This window comes from Neolamprologus multifasciatus, chromosome 17 (assembly GCF_963576455.1).
Source record: "Neolamprologus multifasciatus chromosome 17, fNeoMul1.2, whole genome shotgun sequence".
NCBI lineage: Eukaryota > Metazoa > Chordata > Actinopteri > Cichliformes > Cichlidae > Neolamprologus > Neolamprologus multifasciatus.
Genome location: NC_140455.1, coordinates 14,300,427 through 14,324,337, shown reverse-complemented (window position 1 = coordinate 14,324,337; position 23,911 = coordinate 14,300,427). Strand labels below are relative to the sequence as shown.

Sequence of the window (23,911 nt, the reverse complement as noted above, 5' to 3'; positions counted from 1 at the left end):
AAAGGGAAAGATGGTCCATGTTTTTCAGGAAAAGGCTGCCTTTATTATTTTCATTTCCTGTTATCACAGCACAGTTTGTTGCTGTTATCATGTGTGGATAATTTAGACAAGAAAAAGAAAAGGTAAACTTAAAGACAACAAAGAACTGAGACAAAGGGAGGTCTTAAATACACATGAGGTAACTGAAGGAGGTGGACACAGGAGGGTAATGAGACACAGCTGAAATGAATTAAGCTAGACAAGCAACAAAGACTATTAAACAGGAAATCAAGAAGAGGGAGAACTAAATGAGGAATATAAATATTAAACACAGAAAATAAAACAACAAAGATTTCAGTAACAAAGGATGAAACACTGAGGCAAAAACTGAAAATATAAATATAATATAATTATAAAACACTGGGTCAAGGACCAAGAGCAATGACACTTATTCCTATTTTACACCTTGTATTGTAAAAGACCTAACACTAACCCAAACCAACTTCACCCGAATTTCACACCTCTGTCAATATGAGACTGTCAGTAAAATCGGACATTTGAGGAACCAACTGTAGTTACTCTTAAAAATCAGAATCAATAAAATAAGAGCATAAAAGAATATGAGTATGAATGGCATAAGAACAAATTTCTGTCATCTTGAAACTTTCCAAACTTCTGAATTTTAATTTATTTAATGTGTTTTTGTCTTTATATATGTATGTATGTGTGTGTGTGTGTGTGTGTGTGTGTGTGTGTGTGTGTGTATATATATATATATATATTACATATAATGTGTATGTATGTGTGTATAAAAGAGTCTAATATAGCTAAATCCATAATCTTTTACTCATCAATGAGTTTTCATGGATTGTTTAACGATAGCGATTCAGTAGCAACGATACGTAGTAATCTGAAGACTTTTCATGATACATTCAAAGCAGTAGTGAACGGTGCTATTAGTTACCTTAACTAGAAGACAATTTTCTATGATTGCCCACAGTCTGGGCCCACCATAGTGTGAGCAATGTGAAATTAGTCACATGACAGTGAAAGATGAAAGCCCAAAACGAACACGAGTAGTTTCTTGATAAGCCAAGTATAGAAGCCTGGTAGAGGCTGTTGCGATGTACTGGAATGTGTGTAAACATTTGGGGAAAATATTCATATATAAAATGAAAGTATTAAAGGTTTTTCTCTACTGGCCAAAAGCTCAATATAAAGCTGCAATGTTATTTTCATTGTATGGGAAATATGTCTGAATATATTTTTATATATTTTTCCTTGCTAAGCCTATAAAGGTCATCTCACTGTTTACTGAGTAACCCCAGTTTGAGGGAGAAATCAAGCTAACCAATAACTGTTACAGCTAAATGTAGTTCAGCATTGCTTTTAAATCAGAGTTATCAAACCCCTAGCCAGAAATACATGTTTAAGCAACCATAATGATTTATTACAATGATTTATTATTAAATGGCATTTTTGTAGCGTTTTTGTAAGGTTTCAAATATAGTCAAATAAGACTTGCATTGCTGTGGCAGAAAGAAGATGAATAGGTCATTTCATGACACAAATCAGCCGTGCTGATTTAAAAAACAGCAACATAAAATATAGCAAATGTGCAAACTGTTCTTATGATGTGGGGGTGATGCTGTGACTTATAAAGTGGCTGCTTATTCTGTTAGCTAATGTTGGCTAGATCAGCAGATATTATTCGTTAATTTTAGTTTTCATGCCATTAGTCTGCTGCCATATCGCACATTGTCAGCCAAGGAGCTTATGTTCTTTATTCTTTTAATAGTTCAGTTAGTTAAAGATTTCTATTCCTTTTCTGGTCAAATTGGGCTTCGTTATTTAATAGTACGGCTCCAGTTTAGGTGACAGCAAGTCAAAAGCATGTTATCTGTCAACGGCCAGCAGCAGCCCGTATTCAGTTTGAATATTGCTATAAATAACACAGATCAGTGTGCCTTTTAATGGGTTGTAAAGTCTGTTTCACTGTAACATTTAACTTTTTGTTGACTCCACCATTACTGCAGAGGGAGGGAGAGAAAGAGAACAGGATGAAGACGGCAAAGAAGGAGCCTTTGCTCTGGGATTGATCGCTAACAGCTAGCCAGTAAAACCAGTGTGGTATATTAAAATCATTGATTATTCATTCTGAATTATTCTTAGACACTGCAACAGGTTATCCAATGAATTATGTTGCTTTTAAAGACAAGGTGTGCGATTTGAGGTTTGCAAATAGTACACATTAGATACTTTGAGAACAACTTAGGAATAGTATGTTGGCCAAGATGGGGATTGAAGGCTTCTGCTAGAGGACCTGAGCTCAAAGATGATGCACGTACCATTGAACTTTTACTAAACTGTGGTGTGGTTAGGAAGGCTGAATATGTGTGGGATTATTTTATTTTAGTACTTCCTGTACAAATTCATTGTTATTCATTTCAACTCACACAGATCGACGGCAAAGAGCCTGTCTAATCAAAATGAAGCAGAGTTGCAGCGGCGTCTGGTGGTGCAGCAGGAGGAAATCAACCACTTACAGGAAATCATGGCAACCAAAGTCCGGCTACTACAAGAGGTACAGATAGTATCACTGGCTAAGCAGTTCCATGATACTAACAGGCAAAATTAGATTTATTCTGATGAGAACATGCATATGTTTAGGAGGCTGAGCTGGCACGAGTTGAGGCTGAACGGATGGCCTCACTGGCAAACACCGAGACCCAGCGCTACCTCACTCTTGAGAAACAGATGTTGGAGAAGAGTCAAGCCTCTGGTGGAATACTCAACTTGCAGCCACTGACAGACAAAGACAGGTAATTTAATATGTAGCTAACCACAGATTTGCAACCAAAGTCCCAGTTTTGTGTAAAACAGCTTATTGCACTGTACATTATGAGTGCATTGGAGTTTTTCAGAGGGGATTTGATGAACCTCACCATATGTTTAATTTGATTGATTTCACTTTGTTTTTTATCATTGTGGCGAATCAGTATTTAGTACAATGAATGAAATACATGTGCTGTGCTAGTTTTAATAAATAATTCATAAAAACAAATCATTGCACAGTGTATGATTTATCACCTGAAAACACCAGCTTTTCAATTTTTGATGTGACTGCATTTTGGCGGCACATAAATACCTGTGCATAGTGGCACAGTGGTTACCACTGTTGGCTCATAGCAAGAAGGCCCTGTGTTCAACTCCACCATCTGGTCGGGGTCTTTCTGTGTGGACTTTGCGAGTTCAGGTCTGTCGCAGACAAGTAACAGATTGGTGATGTGCCATGCCTCTTACCCCATATCAGCTGGGGTAAACTGCAGCTTTAGCTACATTAATGCTTGTCTCTGTTTCTTCTTTTTACCAGAATGATTGAGGAGCTGACACAGGACAAACATTCACTGCATCTTCGAGTCAAAGAGCTTGAAGTGAGACTTCAAAACCCTTCCTCTTCTCTGCACAAAGACGGAGGAAAAAATGAGGTATTTTCATGATATTCCTTACATGAACATTAGAGGGTGAGGCGATCATGCATGCACGCACACTCTTAATATTGCAAACATTGTTATACTTTATTGCTATAAAACTGAAGAAGAAATGACAGAGTTCAGGTGACCCTAATAAATGATTTATTTTCCTATTATGTGCAGCTGAAAGCACATAGTGATTATTTGAGGTATACTAGACAGGTGTTGTTGAGCCCCAGTGCTCCACAGTATTCACGTCAGTTTTATTAAGTCACTAGAGCCCAACCAGTAAGAAAGAGACATTAAAGAAAGTATTATGGGTACAATCAACAAGCTGTTTATTTATCTAACTAACTTGAGAAGCACCTACAGTTAGTAAAATACGCCTAAAATATCCTTTATTTTTAACAACTAGTTACAAAAAAAGACATTTAATTATTTTATGTTTTAAATAATTCTGTTACTTATTTCTTTCAGTCTCTATCAAATAAAATAATTATAAGATGTGATAATCAAACTAACTTTTGCAGACTTACATTTCTGTGCTATTTCAGAGGTTTCTTGAAGGTCTTTAAACTATGTTTTGACCCAGCTGTACACCCTCAGCTGTAAGGGTATAGCTAGATTTAGAACGAAGTGGAAGAAGAAGACCTTAAGCGCACATATCCAAGCAGCTAATTACCTGTGGTGTCACGGTCTTTGTAAGTGATACTCATTTTCTGTGGGTTGGACCAGGGACAGCAGAGGGAGTGATCTGGAAGTGGGTTCAGGGCAAACCAAAGAAGCACAGATAGTTGACCCAAATGCAGGACAGACCAGAGGCTTAATTTTGGGGGTCGACCTGGTGGCAGAGGATATGGAAAAGATTCTAACACCAGTATAAGTGTTATCCCCACTGGAAGGCGTGCAGGAAGCCAACAGTGGAGGAGGAGCTTGTCAGGCGGTCAAGGAGTGAGACAATAATGACTATGGCAACATTGGACCCTCTGGCTCTGGCTCGGGTAACTTGGGCTTTGGCGGCAGAAGTCCAAGATCTGAGTCAGGAAGCACCAGCGATGGGAGATTCTTTGGAATCTTTACCAGAGACAGAGGAAAGAAAAATGCAGGACACACAGACTTGACAGGCTAGGATCTGATAGCACCAATCCAACCACCTCAGAAGAAAGGGTTGACAGGCTACAGGCAAAAAACAAAGTCTCAGAATTAGCCAACTTAGGAGCTCTGCACAATCTTTGGGTTAGCTGGCACACAAACAGAGCAACAGGGTTTTGTTTATAGCTCTCAGTTTCACTCGAGCTGGCTGAAGGACCAACAACTGCACAAGAGCAACAACTGCAAGAGTAGTCCACAACCAGCTGTTTGGCACTATTCCTTGGTGACAGTAAACGGCTACAGTTTGTAGATGACTGTCTGACAATTGCACTGAGGCTCTGTGTAGGATCAACACACAACGTTGCCGACCCTTTATTGTACTGCTTGTCTCAAATCAGGACTTGCCTCTGAATTATATCACAGCATTACAACTATCCATTTTTCCCCATTCATATGGTCCAATGGCATTGAATATTTGGATATGGAATATTAAATATTTTCCAACGTTTTTCCATCTTTCAAAAAATCCAAAGGTCTTTTGCTTAGTAGACGGACTCCAGACATTGACTGTGATCCAGACAGTCCTGGTCTAAATTCTTTACTGGTTGCCTCAACCCCCCTTCTCATCTTCTGTCACTTTGTCCTAAGTGTTCTGGCTCAAACAGCAGATAGGTCAACCCAGTAAGATATGAAACTGTTTTTATATCTGCATGTGGGTCAGTGGAACATTGGCACGGTAGACAGCTCACGCCACCATGAAGCTAAAAATATGTGCACCTTTTTAGGACCATGTAAACCCCTGTATGGTTATGTTTTTCTGCTTGCATTTGAACAAATGTATCATTTTTACCATCTTTGCAGTCTGAGCCTCAACACACACCTCATCAACAAATAATGAGGTGGACAAAGAAGGTGTTGATGGGGATAGCTGCCTTTGTAGCTCAAAATCAAGGTTTTGACCTGTGAGAGCTATAAAGTAGTAACAGGAAACCATGTTGGTGGTTTATGTGTGACATTATTGCACTTGTTTCTTTGCAGTGTCAGCACGAGTGCACAGTTCATGCACAGATGCAGGTAGGACAAAACTTTACTTGTGAGATCTTTGAACTTTTACCCACTGCAGTATATTCTGCATTTATATTCTGATAGCTACCTAATCTCACGTCTACATTTTTACTGGCAGCTTTTGTTGGTGGTGTGCATCTCAAACAAGGAGGCCCATCTTCTCCATTCATAGACAAGTAGCTCCACCTTCTGTTACTTAATCCACACTGCACACACAGTATGACTGTAGCGTCAGATTTAATACTCTAAACACCCAAGCATATATGTTCACTGCTTTCACTGCTTGTTTAGATAGTAAAATTAGGATTTTAGCAATGTCATCATTTAAAACTGAAGTTTCTACACCTGATATTTTGTCATCATAAAAGGTCCTGGTAAAAGAAAAATACATTCAAGACTATTGCACATTTACCCTTTAAAGGGTAATATCACGTTCATAATTAAAATATCAATAAAAACATTTTAACTGTTTGAATATTGTTTCTTGTGAAACACTGACATGGGTGCTAGTTTTCTTCCCTATGTTCTGAGTATATATTCCCCTTATCCACCTCTGGAGTGGCTGTAGCTGAGGTGGCAGAGCTGATCATGTATTACTCAGAAGCTCAGTGATTCAGTCTCTGCGTGCGCCTGTCTGCATGCCAAATGAGTGTGTGAATGTTAGGTAGAAAAAGCATGGGGGGGGGGGGAGGAGTGTTTGTGTGAATGAAGCAAGTTGTGTAGAGAAGTGCTATATAAAAAACAGTTTTTATTATGATTACATTCTAGTTTTCACTGTTTAGTCTCCTAGTTTAGTATTTCCACTGTTTCCTGGTTTATTCATGTTTCTACTTCTCAGTTCCTTGTTTCATTTGGTTCCCTTTCATGTCCAGACTCGTCTCATCCCTGTGTCCTCCCTAGTGTCCCATGTATGCAGGCAGTCCCGTCTCCCCTTTCCGTCTGTGTGTCGAGTTCTATACTTCGTATTTTGCCAGTCCCTCATCTCGTGTTTCTTGTAGTTGTCTTTGGCCTCGGTCTTTCTGTGTCCAAGTTATATAGTTATTTCCTATCCTGCTTCTTTTGTCTCTTCCCCAGGTTTCATCTTTTGTCTCCTCTTTGTCAGGTTCATGTGTCTTTGTCTCTGTCTCACTGTTTATGCTTCCTCTTTTATTTTGATAGCCTGTGTCTCTTGTGCGTTCAGTTTTGCTTCCCCTTTTTCATTACTCCTGATTTGTCTCTGCTGTTACCGCAGCTGTCTCTACTTCCCTAATCACACTCTTGTATGTAGATAATTTCTCAGTCTCCCTTTGTGTCTTGTCAGAGTGTCAGGTCACCGTCCATCTGCAGGTCCCAGTTATTGTGTTTCCCAGCCTTAACCCTATTTTAAGTTCCAGTCAGTTTATGTTTCACTTATTATCGTATCCTAATCTTCAGCTGGAACAAAGGCTTATGTTTCTCTTTCTAAAATTAGGAGGCACAGTTCCTTAAAGAGCATCAGCAAGGATCAGTGTCAGTACAGAGTCATGTCATATGTACAGTATATTTCTGCAAATATAGTCTCATTTTCCTCATCAGTACCAGTTATGATTAAATCAGTTTTTCCTGGCGGCTCAACACACAGAAGGAATCGGTTGTTTAACTAGCACAGCAACAACTGACAAATCTGAGAGAGAAAAATTGGGCAGGGATATCTGTTCTGTCTGCATCAGTGTTCATTTTCTGCTGTCACCCTTTGGTATTTCTGCCACTTAGGAAAAAGTAAACAGTGGGTGCAGTCTGTCAGCACTGTTTGGTACTTATCTCTGATTAGGATTAATGGATTTTTGATTGCGTGCCTCATTCTAGCCGATCAGTTTTTAGTGTTGTGTCTCTAGTGGCTTATAGGGTGACAAATGTAGATGCAGCAAGGGCCAAAATAGAGTTCTGTGTTGGCCCACACACTCTGAGGAAAATAAATCACATGTGAGAGCAGTTGTATCAACAACACAGCAAGCCTGCTTCAATAAGGAAAGATGGATGAAGCTTTTTAAGTGTGTGTGTGCGTGTGTGTGTGTTGGAGGGGCTTCTTTTAAGAGGAGGACAGTGGGCTGCTTCTTGATTAAAGTGTCATGTGATTCACTGACATCAATTCCAGAGAAATAACAGAGCCCATTTGCCTCCCTCCTTTCCCCTTTCATGCTGTGTGACACACATATCAAGGCCAGACTGGGAGTGTGTGCCCCTGGGAAAGGCATGAACTCATTCCATGCTGACAATTTAGAGATTAGATTTAGATTTAATGAACCCGATGGAAAACACACAGGGCTAATTTTATTGACACATCCAAACACACAAGCTGGAAATGAAAAGTAAGATTTTTAATTAAACAAGTGGTCACACCCTGATTTAATATGGATGATCTGAAAGGGAATTAGCAGAAGTTTTTGCACATGGAACATCATATGTAGTGTTAGTCCTTGTTACTGCCATTTGATTGCTTATAGATTTCCACAAACACGATTAAAAGCCAAATAAAAACGGTAAATGACATTAAGATTTCCCGGGGGGAAATCCTACCTTATTTAGTTTTATATTTTGTCATTTTGAGCATGGAGAGATCAAAATATCATATTAAAACGTTTGGTTATCTTTCAAAAAAAATCTCTTTACAATACAAATGAGCAGCAACTACGTTAAAATTAATAATATTTTATGACTGGATGACTTTACATTAGTAATAACACAATCAAAGTAAACTATTTTTGTAAGTGTAAGAACAGACTGTTTACCTTGCATCTGCACTCCAGTTTTACTGTTCGCTTAACCATTTGTTAACATAGGAACTTTTACTTACAGAGAAACATAAATGTTTATGTTGACGGTTATGGTAAGAGTGAATTAAGAGGCCTCATCTTTTGCCTGAAGAAATCCAGAAATTTCATTTGAAAGACAGTGACTAGATTTAAAGGGAAGGGCTCACCAACCCCACCCCAGCGTTCAGCCGAGCCAAGAAAATGGTTCAGTCCTGCCTTCTACACGAGGTCCCACTCTGACGCTGATAATATGGACTGGGGGGGGATTCATTTATTAAAAACTACTGGTTTAACTACACATATCCAGGAGATACATTTAATATTACATCACAGTAGAGAAAGACACCGAAAAAATAATTTGGCTTGATTTGACTGTGTTAAAACATTTTTGATGGGCGTTTGGTGTCGAAAAGAAATCAGTAGTGAAACTCGTTGCCGTCGTAGTCGTTATTACCAAAGTTGTGCTGTTTCCATAGCACATCTGTGGCCAGATTAATTGTGTAAAGTGGACTAGTGTCACAAGAGGGAAAAGGCAGATTTCAAAAAAGAACCCCGGGATTGGCACACGAGATTATTTCGAGCATCAGAGTGAGACATCCTCTCTTTGATACACGATCTTCGGTTTCAGTCCGCGTTGCCTCGTTGTCTCGTTTTGAAAGCGCCCGGACGATTGACAGCCTCCGCTGATGAAGTGGACACAGCTGAACGGGGACGCAGACGGGAGCCGGTAAACCTTGGAACATCCAAATCGCTGACTAAGGAAGGAAATCGCGTTTTGTTTCCGTGTTCGTTTCCGGTTGTTACCTGGCAGCAGTTGCGGCAGAGAGATGCTGTCATATAAAGAGACGTCATTGATTTCAAAGGCAGAAAAAGCCGCTGTTGTGACACACTTAACAGGATCGTTTAGGGTTGAAATTCAGCGCAGGAGTGAGATTTGAGTAAAAGTCTGTGCTTCCCCACCAAGGAAGTGAAACCCATGACAGAGAAGATTCATTCACATCCGCTCCGAGGGGAAATGTCTTTGGCTGAATTAAAGGCGCTGATCACGTTGCTCAGACGTACCAGCCCGATCGAAAGGTTTGAGTAATCAGGGAAACGTGGCCACGATGCTGCTGCAGTGTGTTTGTCTCCATTAACGGGCCTACCTTTATTTGATCTGACAAAACACATAAATAAAATGTCTGAATAGACTGCCACCTCTTTGTTTTCCTGCAGTATCATAAAACATTTCTGCCCAAGATTCACTTTGGTTCAGATTTGACTCTGGACTCTGAATTCATCTTCCTCCTTTATCCATTTAATGGATAACTTGGAAAAACACCAAATGATAGTAGTTCGGGACAGAAGCATCATCTTTTATCCAGCCCTGCAATGATATTCTTACATGCATCAAAAGGAAGTGACTTTTAAAGCTCTCTTGTATTATCCGTTCGCTACGTGTTGTGATGCTAGATGTGGTAAAGATGAAGGAGACTTGCAGGATCTGTGCCCGTGAGCTCTGTGGCAACCAGCGCAGATGGATTTTCCACCCAACAGCCAAGCTCAATCTGCAGGTGCTGCTTTCCCACGCGTTGGGCCGTGAGCTGACCCGGGATGGCCGTGGTGAGTTTGCGTGCTCAAAGTGCACCTTCATGTTAGACCGCATGTACCGCTTTGATACAGTGATTGCCCGAGTGGAGGCATTGTCTCTGGAGCGTCTCCACAAGCTACTCCTCGAGAAAGACCGGCTGAGGCAGTGTATTGGAGGCCTGTACCGGAAGAACAACTCAGAGGAGTGCAGCGTGGTCCCCCCTCCATCCAGTGTCAGAGTCGTGACTGAGATGGCGTCTGAAGACGCTCCTGTGGTAGATCTGTCATCACTCCAGGATGTAAGATACTCAGACATGATCCAGGACGATCTTACCTTCTCCGTGTATGAGTCATGGGCTGATAAGGAATACCCTGCCCTGGACCATCATCACCACCACCTCCACCAGTGCACAGGAGCAGACTCCCTCTCTGGTCACAAGCAGAGGCGATGTAGGGGTTGTGCTGCACTTCGAGTTGCTGATTCTGATTATGAGGCTGTATGTAAGGTTCCTAGAAGGCTCGGGCGCAGAAGCACATCCTGCGGCCCAACTACCCGCTGCTCAACCTCCACACAGGAAGTGGAGTATGTGGCCAGAGGCCCTGGAGCTGATACAGCCATCACCTTTGAGTCACCTTCTGCTGGGATGGAACCTGAAAAGACCATTTGTGAGCAGAAGAGTTCCAGTCCTGCATCATCTGTGGAGTCTCTCAACACCACTGTGGACGTCAGTTGTCTTCCTTCAGATCATAAAGAGAAGGAAGAAACTGACCCAGAGAAAGATGGTAGTGAGGCAGTGGTGAGAAGAGACATTCAGTGGGACAAGGCCCCATGTGAGAGCTTCCTGTCTGGGTTTGAGATGATGTTGACCCTCTTGCGGGGTTGTGAGCACCGACCAGTGAAATCCCGAAGGGGAAGCAAGATCCCAGTTCTAGTCAAAACCAAACCGGAGCGAGGACTGTCACTGCCCCTGCACCTATCACTGAGGTCGCCCTATGCAGAGATGGCAGACTGTGAGCTGCACACCCACCACAGTATACCAGAGATCGTGACCCCATGTCCCCAACAGGAGCTGCAGGCTGAGCTGGAAGAGATGGAGGAGCAGTGGATGGATGATTATGTTCTGTGTGGGCCATTTCAGTTTCAGCAGGTACATCAGAAGCCTTGGATACTGGATGGCCTTTAACTTAGCTCATTCAATTTGCAGGATTAATAGTTATAGCTTTTTAATGGGAAGCATGTTCCAAAGCCTAAAGATCTTGGTGCCTCTCAGGCTTGAGAAAGGTGCAATAGTCTGTGGGGTTGCACTTTATAAAATACTTGTCTGGGTTGGGTTGCTTTAAAATCTTATTTACAGTCAAAGTGCTGACTTCTTGCAGCTGTAAACAGCCTTAAATTAGTTGCAAACTCTAAAACACACTATATATAAATAAAAAATATAAATAAATATAATATAATAATATGGAGAACTTTGTAGGAAAATTATAGGTAGTAATTTAAAACCCAGGTGTAATCCTGGTACAAGCACTGAAGTTATGTTTTATCAAAAAAAGTGAGTACAAACTAGGGGACAAGTGTCAGATTTGCTCCACATTAGAATCAGATGTAGGGGGGTCAGAATAAAGCAAACTATTTCTGACCAGCATCCACACTGAGTGAGGTCAGACCCCTCTGAATCTTCTGTCTTGCTTGTCTCCTTCACTGCTGCTGACAAAGCTGAACACACTCACCGCCTTGATTACCCTCAAAGGAAGCATAAATAACCCTCTTTTACGGTATCTTAGCGACCCTTCCGTTGCTATGGAAACCGTTTCCAAGGTCTGCAGCCATCGCTCTGTAAAGGCTCTTCTGTCTACTGCAGCTTCATAACTTCTATTGTCATGTTAATGTGCAGTTAAAATGTGGTTCAGTCTGAAAGGAGCGTACAGACACACAACAGCTATGTGATAGTCTATTATTGTCAAATATATACGGCTATTGTAATGCAATACACAACACTGCACAGTGCACACATTAGTCCAGGAGTGAAGAAACAAATATGTCATTCATAGAACTAAACTCTGGATTATTTTGCTAAGATTTCTGTACCCTTGTGGTAAAGTACTCAACATTCCTCTTCATTGTGTAATATCAGCAGAACTGTTAGAAGCTTTCTGGGTCTTGTTCTGGCTCATCTCTCTCTGGCCTCCAAAGATGTAGAGCAGCTGTCTTACAGTGCAATTTATGACTAGGTTCATACAAAAATAATATTAATAATAATAATAATGGATTGCATTTATATAGAGCTTTAGAGACCCTCAAAGCGCTTTACAATTCCACTATTCATTCACTCTCACATTCACACACTGATGGAGGCAAGCTACAGTTGTAGCCAAGCTGCCCCAGAAGTGAGGCTGTGACAGAAGTGAGGCTGCCATATCGCGCCATCAGCCCCTCTGGCCATCACCAGTAGGCGGTAGGGTGAAGTGTCTTGCCCAAGGACACAATGACCAAGACAGACAGAGCTGGGGATCGAACCGGCAACCTTCTGATTACAAGATGAGCTTCCCAACCCCCCCAAAATACTGTTTTCTGAAGCAAATACGAGGCTCACCGAGTCAAATCAGGAAAATATCTTGTGATTCTTTTGTTATTTGATACTTGCTTACTGCAATACAGAATGTCCAAAGGCTCACAAATGGGGAATTCTGTTGTTAAATTCCTGACTACTGAGACCATGTTTGGGGGGGGATCTGCTTCACATTTATTGAAAGGGCCTTGGAAAAGTGTATTTTAGTGTATGTAGGATTTGATTAATGGTTTTGACCAGAAATCAATGTTCAAATGTTCCCGACTGTTGTTTTAAAACACATTTCAGAAATGAACTGGGGATGACACAATTTCTAAGCCCCTACAAGTATCTTATTCTGCATTATGTTGCATATCAGATTATTTAATTAAATCAGACAACATAGTGATGTAAATATTAGCCTCATTCTAGTGTGATTTGTTAATATATGGAAGATTAAGCGATTGTTCCTCTGGTACAAATCCAGTTGGTTCACGCTTTCTTTCTTTTCACCACACTGCTTGACACAGTGTTGCTCTGGGACACATCTGAAATGACTATAGAAAAGGCTGCGCACAGAGCTAATGTCTCCGAGGGCTGAGTGACATCACATCATTACAGTCTCATAAAAACAAAAACAAGGAAGTCAACAAAATGCTTCTATGGCAACACCCACTTCCAGAGGAAGCCATCCGACAACAAGCTGACATCACTTTCCACTTTCACTCCATCATCCACACGACAGCTGCAACAATAATAAAAGACTGTGTTTATCTGGAGGACTATAACTTTTAATCCTTGGTTAAGAACCAAACTTTAAATTTAGGTTTGTCATAGCTCATAATAACCCACAAGTATACATTCGTAACATGTGATGCAAAGAAAAGCAAACTAATCAAACTGCTACTATAACGTTGTGGTCAACAAATGTTAAGACTTAACAACTGTATTCGTGAATCATCAGTATTATGATAAAAATGTACTGTTTCATCTCCGTACCTCATCATAATCTACTAACACATTCTCCTCACTGGCTAATCTGTCATGCTTCCTCCTGTTTCTTTTTCAGCGATTGATTGACAATCAGCAGGGTCAGCTCAGTTATTATGAGAGTGCTGCAGGTCAGTGTGTTGGCGAGCTGCAGAAGGCCCAGGATCAGGTGCGCTCACTACAGGCCAAGATCAGAGAGAGCGAGACGAGGAACCAGGTACAAAGACACCAGTCTCCAAAACTACAGCTTCATCCTTCATATACTTTGAAGTTGGAACATGACACTGTCAAAATATCCACTTGTACAGCTCTTAGGAGAGCTGAAGTCTATCCCTGCTAATATTTGGCCAATGGCAAGGCACACCCTGGACAGATCGCTGGTGTTTTGCAAGGCCAACACAGACAGACAGTCATTCACACTTACATTCATATGTACAGCTAGTTTAGAATTGCTAATGAATCTAACATGCATGTCTTTGGACTGTGGGTGAAAACCTACAAACACATGCCGTAATATATTCCAGATAATGTGGAATTTTGTTCTGGGTGTTTGTGTGTATGTAGAAGCTGCAGGAGCGTCTAGGTGAAATGGAGCTTGAGCTGCGATCGGCCCAAGAGGATGCCCAGCAACAGGAGAGAAATATCCAGAACCTCACTGATACTGTAAACTCCAAACAGGCAGAGGTACAGTAGTAATAAATAAGGCTTGATAGTAAATAAAGGAGGGAATTCAAAATCTGAGCATTGCAGAGAGAATGAAAGTAAGGTCAGAGGTGGAAGTGCTGAAAACCCCACAGGCACATGAATTGTGCCTTTGATTGTGCAGGTTGCAGAGCTGTACAGGGTGATTGAGGAGCAAAATAAGACACTGTGCTCACTCAGAGAGCTTGCCAACCGCAACCAGCTGCAGCAGCTGCAGGTTGGTCCTCCACACAAAGCACAGTTCTGTTTTATTAATTACCAAGCTGCCTATCTAAAATAATTTTTCAGCATACAATAAAAACATGTTTCAGAGTTGAGTTTAGTTTCATTCCTGTTTGGTTCCTCACCTGCCCTTTGTGTTTTTCTTTCTTCCCTGACTGGTTTTACCTGCAGGCGTCTGGTGCAGAGACTATTAGAGGTCAGGGTGAGGTCCTGGCTCTGCAGGCCTCTCTGTTCCAAGCTCAACTGGAGCTGCAGGCTGGACAGAGAGCCCAGTGTCAGGCAGTCAGGACTCAGGAGGACCTGAACCGGGCCCTGGAGAGACAAGAGAAAGAGCTGCAGGGGTCGCTGGAACACAAGAGGGAGACAGAGAGACACAACCAGGTGAGAAAATGACTTTTTTTTTAAACGAGGGTGTTTTCATCATTCTTCTTTTCTTTGTTTTAATCGCATCGTGGTTCTTTTCACTTTATCATGTCGTGCATGTGCGACACTCAGGAGCTGCAGCTCGCTCTAGAAAAGGCTCGATCAGCTCTCCAGGAGAGAGAGGAGCAACTGAGAGAGGGTGAGCAAGAGAGACAGAGAGAAAAGGAGGAGAGAGAGAAGATCATCAGCGAGCTGAAGGCTTCCCTGAAGACCAAAGAACAGCTGGTGGAGGTTGGACACAATCAAACAGTCTGTAAACAGTAAACAAACCATCATGTTCGACTCTAATAAATACAAACAGATCTCATTCTTGTCGATATTGTATAATAAACACAGAAGTGCACATGACTAATGCTTAAAATGCGCCGCATCTGAGCAAAGAATGACAAAACTAAAAGTAAGATGAGCTGCAGTTGCTCTCACAGCCCCTAGACGCTTTATGAAAACTTCAGCTCCATTTAAGCTCTATTTTGTCTTTGTGGATAAGTAGGATTGTAATTACTCTGCAGTTGACGGTCTGTTTGCTGTCCAGCAGGACTGCTGTGAGTTCCTGGAGGATCCAACGGAGAAAAGAGACTCTGTGCTTCAGAAACTTCGCCAGCGTATAAAGGAGCGAGACAGAGCTCTGGAGGTAAACACAGCAGTACGCTCGCCAACACATGACAAAAGCCAAAACAATTAGACCAACAACACATGTCCTGTGAACGCCTTTATATCATGTTAATTGTTAGTAGTCTAAGATGGTTGAGTTTGTGGGTTTAGATTTTAAAACATGTCATTTTAGTTAGATGGAGGTTAAAACAAGTTTATTTCCACAAACCCTGCAGAAAATAGTGGATGAGAAGTTCCGCTGCATGGAGGAGAAAGACGAGGAGACTCGTCGCCTGCAGCTGCTGCTCAGAGAAAAGGAGAGAGATCTAGAGAGACAGCGCTGCGTCCTGGCCAGCAATGAGGAGACCATCACTGTAAGAGGACACACAAAATAAACTCATCTTTTTTTTCTTGGCAGTATGTTGCCTCATCTTGCTTCCTTATTGGAATGTTTGTGTCTGTATCAGAGCCTGGAAGTACTGCTGCGGGGTAAGGCTCTGGAGCTGGAGCAGGTGTGTGATGCCTGGAGGAACGTCCAGAGGCAGCAGCAGGAGAGTGAAGAGAGGCAGAGCTGCATCCTGAGAGAGAGAGATGCCATCATCAACCAGCTGCAGAAGGCACTGCACACTTGCACACAGGAGGCTCAGGTAGAGAGAGATCGGCAGGAAGAGTAACATATGTTCCTGCAGAGAAATATTCCCAGGATCGTGTTAACCAATAAGTATATTCTTGTTTCTTATCTCATCTGCAGGATCTGCGCTGCTCCTTGCTGGCTCAGATCCAGTCTGCTCCAGGTGATGTTCTGGAAGAGCTTAAGGTCCGGCTCCACCTCAAAGACCGCCTCTTCCAGGAAGTACTGGCTGACCGGACCCATCAAGCTCAGGAGCACCAGAAGGAAGTTCAGGATCTCCTCAGAAGCATCAACAGTAGAGACCAGTATATTAAGGTAGAGCAGATAAAGCAGGTGAAATCCGAGAGTGAAAAGAAAAGGTTGAATATACAGAAAACCTGACAACACTCTCCCTCCAGGACTCTGCAGTCCGCCTGAGTGAGGTCATAACTGAGCAAAAGTCAAGACTCCAGGAACTTCGCAAACAGCTGAGCTCAGGTTTTGGATCACAGCCTGACTTTGGAGCAGACTTGGCTTTGGAGCTTCAGGCAGTGCAGGAGGAGCTTTTTCTGGCTCTAAGGAGGGAGAAGGAGAGTCAAGAACTTACCAGGAGTCAGACTGCAAGGCTAGGCTCCCTCAACAGGACTCTGCATGTGAAGGAGGAGATCATCAGGGTTAGTGTGTGAGAATGCAGAAGGTATCTGTGGAGTATAGTAGAACCTCTTGTCTAATAAGCTGATAGTGTGTGTATTTTGCCTATGCTTGTATGTATATACATGTCATGAGTTCTATGCGTGTGAGTTCATGTTTGTTTGTGCTGCAGGATTTTCAGAGGCAGATGGTGGATCCTTCAGGCCTCCCTCTGGTGGAAAGACTGACCCAGGAGGTCCAGGAGCTGCGGGAGAGACTGGGTCAGGAGGATAACCCCCCAATGAGAGGCCCTGTCCTAGGCCGTGACCGGCCTAACAGCAGGCAGCCTGACTTTGGAGGTGGGCACCAGAGAAGCATGGGACAGTATCTGTAACAGCAGCACTTCTAGCACTGGGGAGCGGTGACTGTAGAATGGCTTAATGCACTGTGGTGATGGGATATGTATCATAAATCTATCAGCTGAAACTTTTTGGTGTGAAAATACTAACATGGAACTTTCTAACCAGTAGATGAAAGCGGACGGATGGATATTGATCTGAGCTTGTAGCGTCCCAACAAAGAACATTTTGTTTAATAACTTTATAAATGTTGTAGTGCGGTTATTGTGATTTTGCACAATTAGTGCTGCTTCTTTTGCGTGTAAATGATAGCAAGGCATTTTATTTTTAATTTTTTTGAATAACACATCATCATTATGATTATAACTGCAAATACTGTGGTAGTGTGCGCTTCAGAATGTAACCTTTATATGACGGTGTTTGTGTGCCTTTGCATGTTTTTTGCAGCAAGTTTGAGATTTCTGTATACTTAAGTCACATGCTGTCTGAAGATCATGGAAATCTGAGCACATTCCACATTGTCTTTAGTACAGTGACTGTGTATATTTAGTTTGCATGTTTGCTTCTGTGCATTCCAACAACTATTGGTCCAGTTGCTCTGTTGTTGTTGTTGTTAAATTAATGAATGTCACACTAGAACACAGTAAGTATGAAGTATCAAACTGAATAATATATGTGTGTCTGCACAGACACCACGAGAAGCCACATTTGTTGCATTGTAGGCATTTCTGCACCTTTTTCCTTGAATTTTTACCCATCCAGAGCCAAACACCCTTCAAAGTGGTTTGTAATAAATAATAAACATACTGTACCTGATTAATGCCTTTGTGATTCCAGAGGTTTCAGATTATTCTACTTCAGTACTTGCAAAAGCTGAAATTCTCATTTTTTTCCTTCTTTAATGTGCAATGTTCAGTATTAACCCTATGTAAAACACACAGTGGCACAAGCACACAGTCCACATTTCAGAGGAAAATCACTCCTTCATTCCCCTTCACTGAGTGAAAATGTGTCAGACTGAAACATCTGAATAATATGCATAAATGTCATAATTTGAAATTTAGCATATAGAGATTAAGTTGATGCCAAGGTCACATTTATTTATCTTTAATTTTTTTTAATTCATTATTTGTCAGGAAATAATAGACATAAACATCAATCACATAAGAGGAACCTGCCCCTGTTTCTGATCTGGATACTAGTAAATTTGCATACCGATACCTTAATATATAATTGTTTACTTATATCTGCAAATACAGACATTTTGGTAATGCTAGTAATCATTACTGGTGAGGTAAATACAGATTTCTTCCATTATTTTAATTCAATATTAAAACGAATAATTACTTTTTACCAGTCTTCATAACAGTAACCTGTCTTAAACATAGACTGTGAGGCAGTCCTGCCTTAGCTCTTTGTCAGCTACAACTTTATTTCCTAGGCTCAGAACACTCAACATCCTGTCATCTTCAGGGATTTTTAAGCCTTCTCCATCCGTCCTTTAAGTCTTTCTCGCTGGTTTTAAATTCTGGATTAAACTCTATATGACTGTCCCTGGGATCCCATTTTAGGGTTTAAGTGTAATCCCCTTTAAACTACAGCAGAGTGCAATAAACAAGAAAATCTAACTCATGCAGCCTAACACTCAGACTGATAGACAAGGCTGTGCTACAAATTACCAGCATGATTCTGAGGGTGAATAATATTAGAAGAATTGAGCAAGTGATGGTCTCACACTCAGTTGAAAAACTTCTGAAACGCTTAAAACTGAAGTAAAAGAAAAAGCAGATTGATCTCCTTCTGATTTGGTCTTTGGTCTGCTTCCTGCAGAGCTGAGCGCTGAGGATGATGTTGAGGCTGATGATTTGAACAATGAATACACTGAAAGCATCGACGAAGAAGAGTCCGACACCAAGGTATGAGAGCGACCTTCAGCTGTTATTGTTCATTTTGCTTGTACAGATAAATCCTGCAAAATAAATATTATGCACAATGTACTGTTTCTAATCATTTGATCAGAATTATTGATTCATTTACTTCTGCGTGTGTACAGAGTTCTGAAGGTCCAGAGAAGAATCTGTCCTGCGGCATGCTGCTTGAAAGTCAGGGGCTAATCAAAGTCAAGCAGCTGGTGGAGCAGAAGAGGCTGGTTGAGAGAGAGCTGGGAGAGCTGAAGGCTCAGCTGGAGAAAGCAGGATTCTCTTCAGTATCACAGATGAGGTCATTTTTTGAGATTTTAAACTCCAAATTAATATGTTTTGTCTCTAGTAGTGTAACGGTTAATGCATATGATTCCAGCTGAAGACACAAATCGCCGTTGGAGTTAATCAGGAAGGGCATCTGATGTAAACTCTGTCAAATCAAAGCGTGTGGAGCTACACATAGCGACACCTTGTGGCAAAGCTGGAATTAGCTTACTATTTTCTGACAACACTAATCTATTCTTGACCACTAGAGGACAGTAGAGTCTATTTATCCATATAGCTATTTATCTCTTTATTTATTTTAACCTCCCTCTGTTACAGGAAAGCTCTGTTCAGCTTGCAGGTAGAGAATGAAGAAGTAAAGCGTCATCTGAATGGAGGGTTGGAGTGTGCCAGTGAACAGAGTGATGAGCAGAATGCACTGGATGGTGAAGACAAGGATGAAAATGAGTTGGATGTGACCATAGAAGAAGAGTTGGAGGAAAACTCTGAACTGTGGGATGCCTGGGAAGGAGAGCTTTGCCTGTCCCAGGCCAAGAGCCAGAGCAATGATGAACAAAGGAAAAGGAGAGCCAGCGGACATCAGACGTTGCTACTGGACTCTAAATCGTCACAGGTGGGAGGATCCTAAATATACTATTATTGTACCATTCTGTAAGGTGTGGTGTAAATTAAAAACAAGAAAGTATCAATTTAAAAGCCAAACTTGGTGTTTAAAAATGTTTTTGACAATCACGATCTTTCCCCCCTGTCTGTAACCAGTACAATGACCTGGGTGGCGAGCTGTTCGCAGGTTCACAACAGGCCACTGCGTCCTCTGCAGCTTGTGAGAAGGCAGTTCATCTGCAGCAGAAAAGCAAAGAGCTGCAGGAGAGGCTAATGGTTTCTGAGGCCACAGTGCAGGCTCAGGCCGAGCAGCTCAAAGATTACAGGGACTTGCTCAGTGAGTGGACACAAACATCACACTTATCCTTTTAACAAATGTGGCGGTGATACTGAATTTGTGATGTCAATAATAAGATAATACCTAAAAATGGTCCAAAAAATGCTATGAAGTTGACGAGGATAGTAGATCCAGCAGTGTCAAACATAAAAATAAAGCTCCTTCTTCTTCTGTATCCCTGCAGCAGAGACAGCAGTGCAGCAGGACAGTAAACAGATCCAGGTAGACCTCCAGGATCTGGGCTATGAGACCTGCGGCCGCAGTGAAAATGAAGCTGAGAGAGAAGACACCAGCAGCCCCGGTGTGTATTATTATCACCATATAAAAGACTCTGTGGTTCTTTGTTTTGAATTTTATATCAGTAATGTCATTCAATTCTGATTAATGTTTTATTAAGAGTTTTTTCTAATCATACAATGTCCGTAAATATCCTGAAATTCATCTCGTCAGTGTTATTTGTCGGGGTATCATAGAAACAGCAGAGGGCAGCCAAGTGCAGTCTTTGTGCCAAACAGTAGCCTTCTCTTCACGGTCCAGTGCATTCTCCTCAGCACTGTTTGCATTCCCAGCTTAAAAGCTCGATGGTTCGTCAAATAAAAGGAAAAACTTTGACCTGAAGCCTTTCCTGGCTGCTCTATTATACTGTGGTGTGCTTTGCCTGCGTGGTTTGGTCTTCATTGACCCCTTAGAGGGAAATCAAATCAATAGAAGCTACTCTGAGTGATCGCCATGAATGTTTTTGAGAACCAGAGTTGTATTTGGATGAAAGGGTAGTCTGCTACTAGGTTTTATACACATATCTCATAACTTTAAAGTACCCCAGACTATGGGCCTTAAGATGACATTAACTGATGTTACTGATGCTTTGTTTTTTTAATCATATATTTCAGTGTCACTCACAGGAAACAGAGTCTGAATCTGATGAACACATTGTATGTTTCCTGACAGAGTTTGATGACCTAGAAATGTGTACGTCTCTGGAATGCGGTTCCCAATGGTGGCCTGCCAGCAGCAATGACAAAACCACCACCCAGAGCTCCGGTTATGGTAACGAGGCCTCCTCTCTCCAGCACCTTGTTAAGGACCTCCGCTCACAGCTATCCCGCTCCCAGGGAGTGATCTCCGGGCTCCAGAGACGCCTCCGTTCCCTATCTACCTCTAGTGAATATGGTCCTTCGATACCCCACAAGGTCAACTGGTCCATCCAGGCATCAGCTTCACAGAGCCAGGCAGAGGATAATGAGGGCTGGCAGTCATCTAAGGGAGGTCAACTAGGTTCACCCCATCACCCAGACAAGGACCTAGAGAGGCTTGCGTCTCGTGTGGATGCACTGGAGGACCAGCTGATGAAAGGTGGAAAGAAGGCTGCGGCAGAGGATGGAGTGTCTGCCACCTTGCCAGGGTAAGAAAGACGTTGCGATGCAGTTTTTTGTTTGTTTTGCTTTTTTTCTAACTCTTTTCTTTGTTGGTGGGGTGGGATAGTAGTTTCTTTTGTTTCCAGTTCAACACAATGAGTGTTTGTGCCAACACCAAGAACATAAACCAGATCAATATAAACAGATTATTTGACAGTTCAAGAGTGGCTGCTTTTTTACCCTAAATAGTGCCAGGAAGAGTCTGCTTCTGCAGAACCTCAGACAACGCCAAGCTGTCGTAGTCCAAAAATGTAAAATTCCGGAAATTCCTGAGGCATAGAGATCAATCCTGTTGTCAGACAAAAAACCAGTGCCCATCACCAATTTCAGTCATTTGTTGGAGAGGAATAGGAATATCTTCATTAAAAAGCTACAAGCTTGCAAATCTGACTTGGTTAAATCAAACTTTTACTATTGTTGTCAAAATATAGGTAAATTTCAGTAATTCAGTCTTTTACTGATTATTTTCCTTTTGAATGCCATTAATTAAATTAAATTAAATTAAATTAAATTAAATTAAATTAAATTAAATTAAATTAAATTAAATTAAATTAAATTAAATTGTCTATCCACAGCCACACTCAGTCTGTCCTGTACATGTATTACATTTTAAAATGTTAATAGCTTAACGCTCATTATAGCTTTATTATAGCAAATATATTAAAATTGTATCTATTGGTAACTTTATGGTGAAATAAACCAGGAAAATAATTTTTAAAAGACACTACAAAAAATCATAATATGGACTCGCTGGGGTAGGGGGTTGGGGGGAGTTGATTGACAGAAATTGCCTAAAATGAGCAAAAACCCATTTAAACAGTGCTTGTCAGTATCAAGCTTTAGTAATCAAGTGTAACCACAGATGCTTTTATGTAAACTCGGCAGCCTGACAGTGAGGGGATTAACTAACACGAGGTTGGGAACATGCTGCCCCATTTGCCATTTATGAATAAACTGTGTGGCTTCAGTGAAGCTTCAGTTCCAACACTGTGACACTGACTCAGGTAAAATATATAGAGAAATCTTTCCCCCATAGGAAGTAAGTCCAAAGAAATTAGGAGCAGGTGTGAGCAATGGGTATGAGCATATCTTGATAACTTTGGACTCTGAAAGATTCCCTCGTTGAATAATTGTACAGCATACATCTTTAATGACTTTTAAGAAGAACTGTAGATTTACAGTTGGAAAGGTCTCTTGGAGCTGTTTGTAAACAACTGCATAGTTCAAGATCTTCATTTCAAATAGTACAAGTAAAAGTTGTTTAGATGCATCCCCACTTTGCAAAGATCTGGAAGAAGAACCAAACTGTCATCCTCAGATGAGAAGAAATAACATCAATGACACTGCCTACAGTGAAGCGAGTTTCACCATGGAATGAGACGGTGCCAAACAATAAAAGAAGCAAAAAAGTTTTCATGTATTATTTTACACATTGTCAGGTGTGCTACATTCTTCTTTCTTTTCATTGTGTAGAAAATTCGACACACTGATCCAGGCTCAGGCCAAAGAACTGTCTCACCTCCGCCAGCGGCTACGAGAGGGTCAGGGTGTGTGCAGCATCCTCACCCAGCACCTGGGAGACACAACCAAGGCGTTTGAGGAGCTGCTGAGAGCCAACGACATCGACTACTACATGGGCCAGAGCTTCAGGGATCAGTTAGCTCAGAGCAGTGCTCTGGCACAGAGAGTTAATGCCAAATTTGGTGGAAGTGAGTCTGTTTTTGTTGTTTCATTGTACAGCCTGATGCGAAGTCTCAGAAAGTACAAACGACACCATGGATTTCTCATGAGCAGGGAGTGCAGATAACAGTTAATGATATTGATGCTCTTTCTTTGTTTTCAAACAGGAGATTGTTCCGAAAACCCAGATAAGACAGAGCTACTTGCCATCCGGTCAGTCCTCATTACAGCTTTGTGTGTGTGTGTGTGTGTGTGTGCGTGTGTGTGTGTGTGTGTGTGTGTGTGTAAAAATTAATTATATTCCACTATCAGATTTTCACTTCACAATGTTAAGCTACACAAAGATGTTTCACACAAATTTTTTTTTTTTTTTTTGGGGGGGGGGGGGGGGGCTATAATGTTTTCGGTCAATCTCAAACATTATACTGATACAGAATTTGAAAAATGGCATAATTCACCATATTGTCATTCTGCATTTTACAGCTTTTGCATTTTCAAATACCACATTGATGCACCTTCAGGGTGATACTTAATCTCTAATGTTGTATTGTGTTGTTGTACTACACAATACAACATTAGAGATTAAAGCCTATCAATACATAAGATATATCCTTTTTGTCCTTTTTTTTTCTTACAATCTATGTCAA

At 41.4% G+C, this 23,911-nt stretch overlaps 1 protein-coding gene across 11 annotated transcripts in view; it reads left to right on the top strand.

Moving 5' to 3' along the window:
* pde4dip (phosphodiesterase 4D interacting protein) overlaps window positions 1–23,911 on the top strand; it is a 97,772-nt gene that overhangs the window by 50,052 nt on the left and 23,809 nt on the right. For 5 of the 11 annotated variants that reach the window (XM_085138319.1, XM_085138317.1, XM_085138315.1 and 2 more), the window contains exons 1-20: window positions 5,625–11,097; window positions 13,565–13,702; window positions 14,050–14,169; window positions 14,312–14,404; window positions 14,581–14,790; window positions 14,905–15,063; window positions 15,365–15,463; window positions 15,660–15,797; window positions 15,891–16,070; window positions 16,175–16,369; window positions 16,453–16,707; window positions 16,857–17,022; window positions 18,853–18,938; window positions 19,076–19,242; window positions 19,548–19,842; window positions 19,989–20,169; window positions 20,354–20,470; window positions 21,118–21,571; window positions 23,058–23,293; window positions 23,432–23,477. In XM_085138319.1, the coding sequence (XP_084994445.1) occupies window positions 9,826–11,097; window positions 13,565–13,702; window positions 14,050–14,169; window positions 14,312–14,404; window positions 14,581–14,790; window positions 14,905–15,063; window positions 15,365–15,463; window positions 15,660–15,797; window positions 15,891–16,070; window positions 16,175–16,369; window positions 16,453–16,707; window positions 16,857–17,022; window positions 18,853–18,938; window positions 19,076–19,242; window positions 19,548–19,842; window positions 19,989–20,169; window positions 20,354–20,470; window positions 21,118–21,571; window positions 23,058–23,293; window positions 23,432–23,477 (4,607 nt within the window). In that variant the 5' untranslated portion in view covers window positions 5,625–9,825. The other 6 variants (XM_085138325.1, XM_085138324.1, XM_085138316.1 and 3 more) reach the window with 3 other exon arrangements.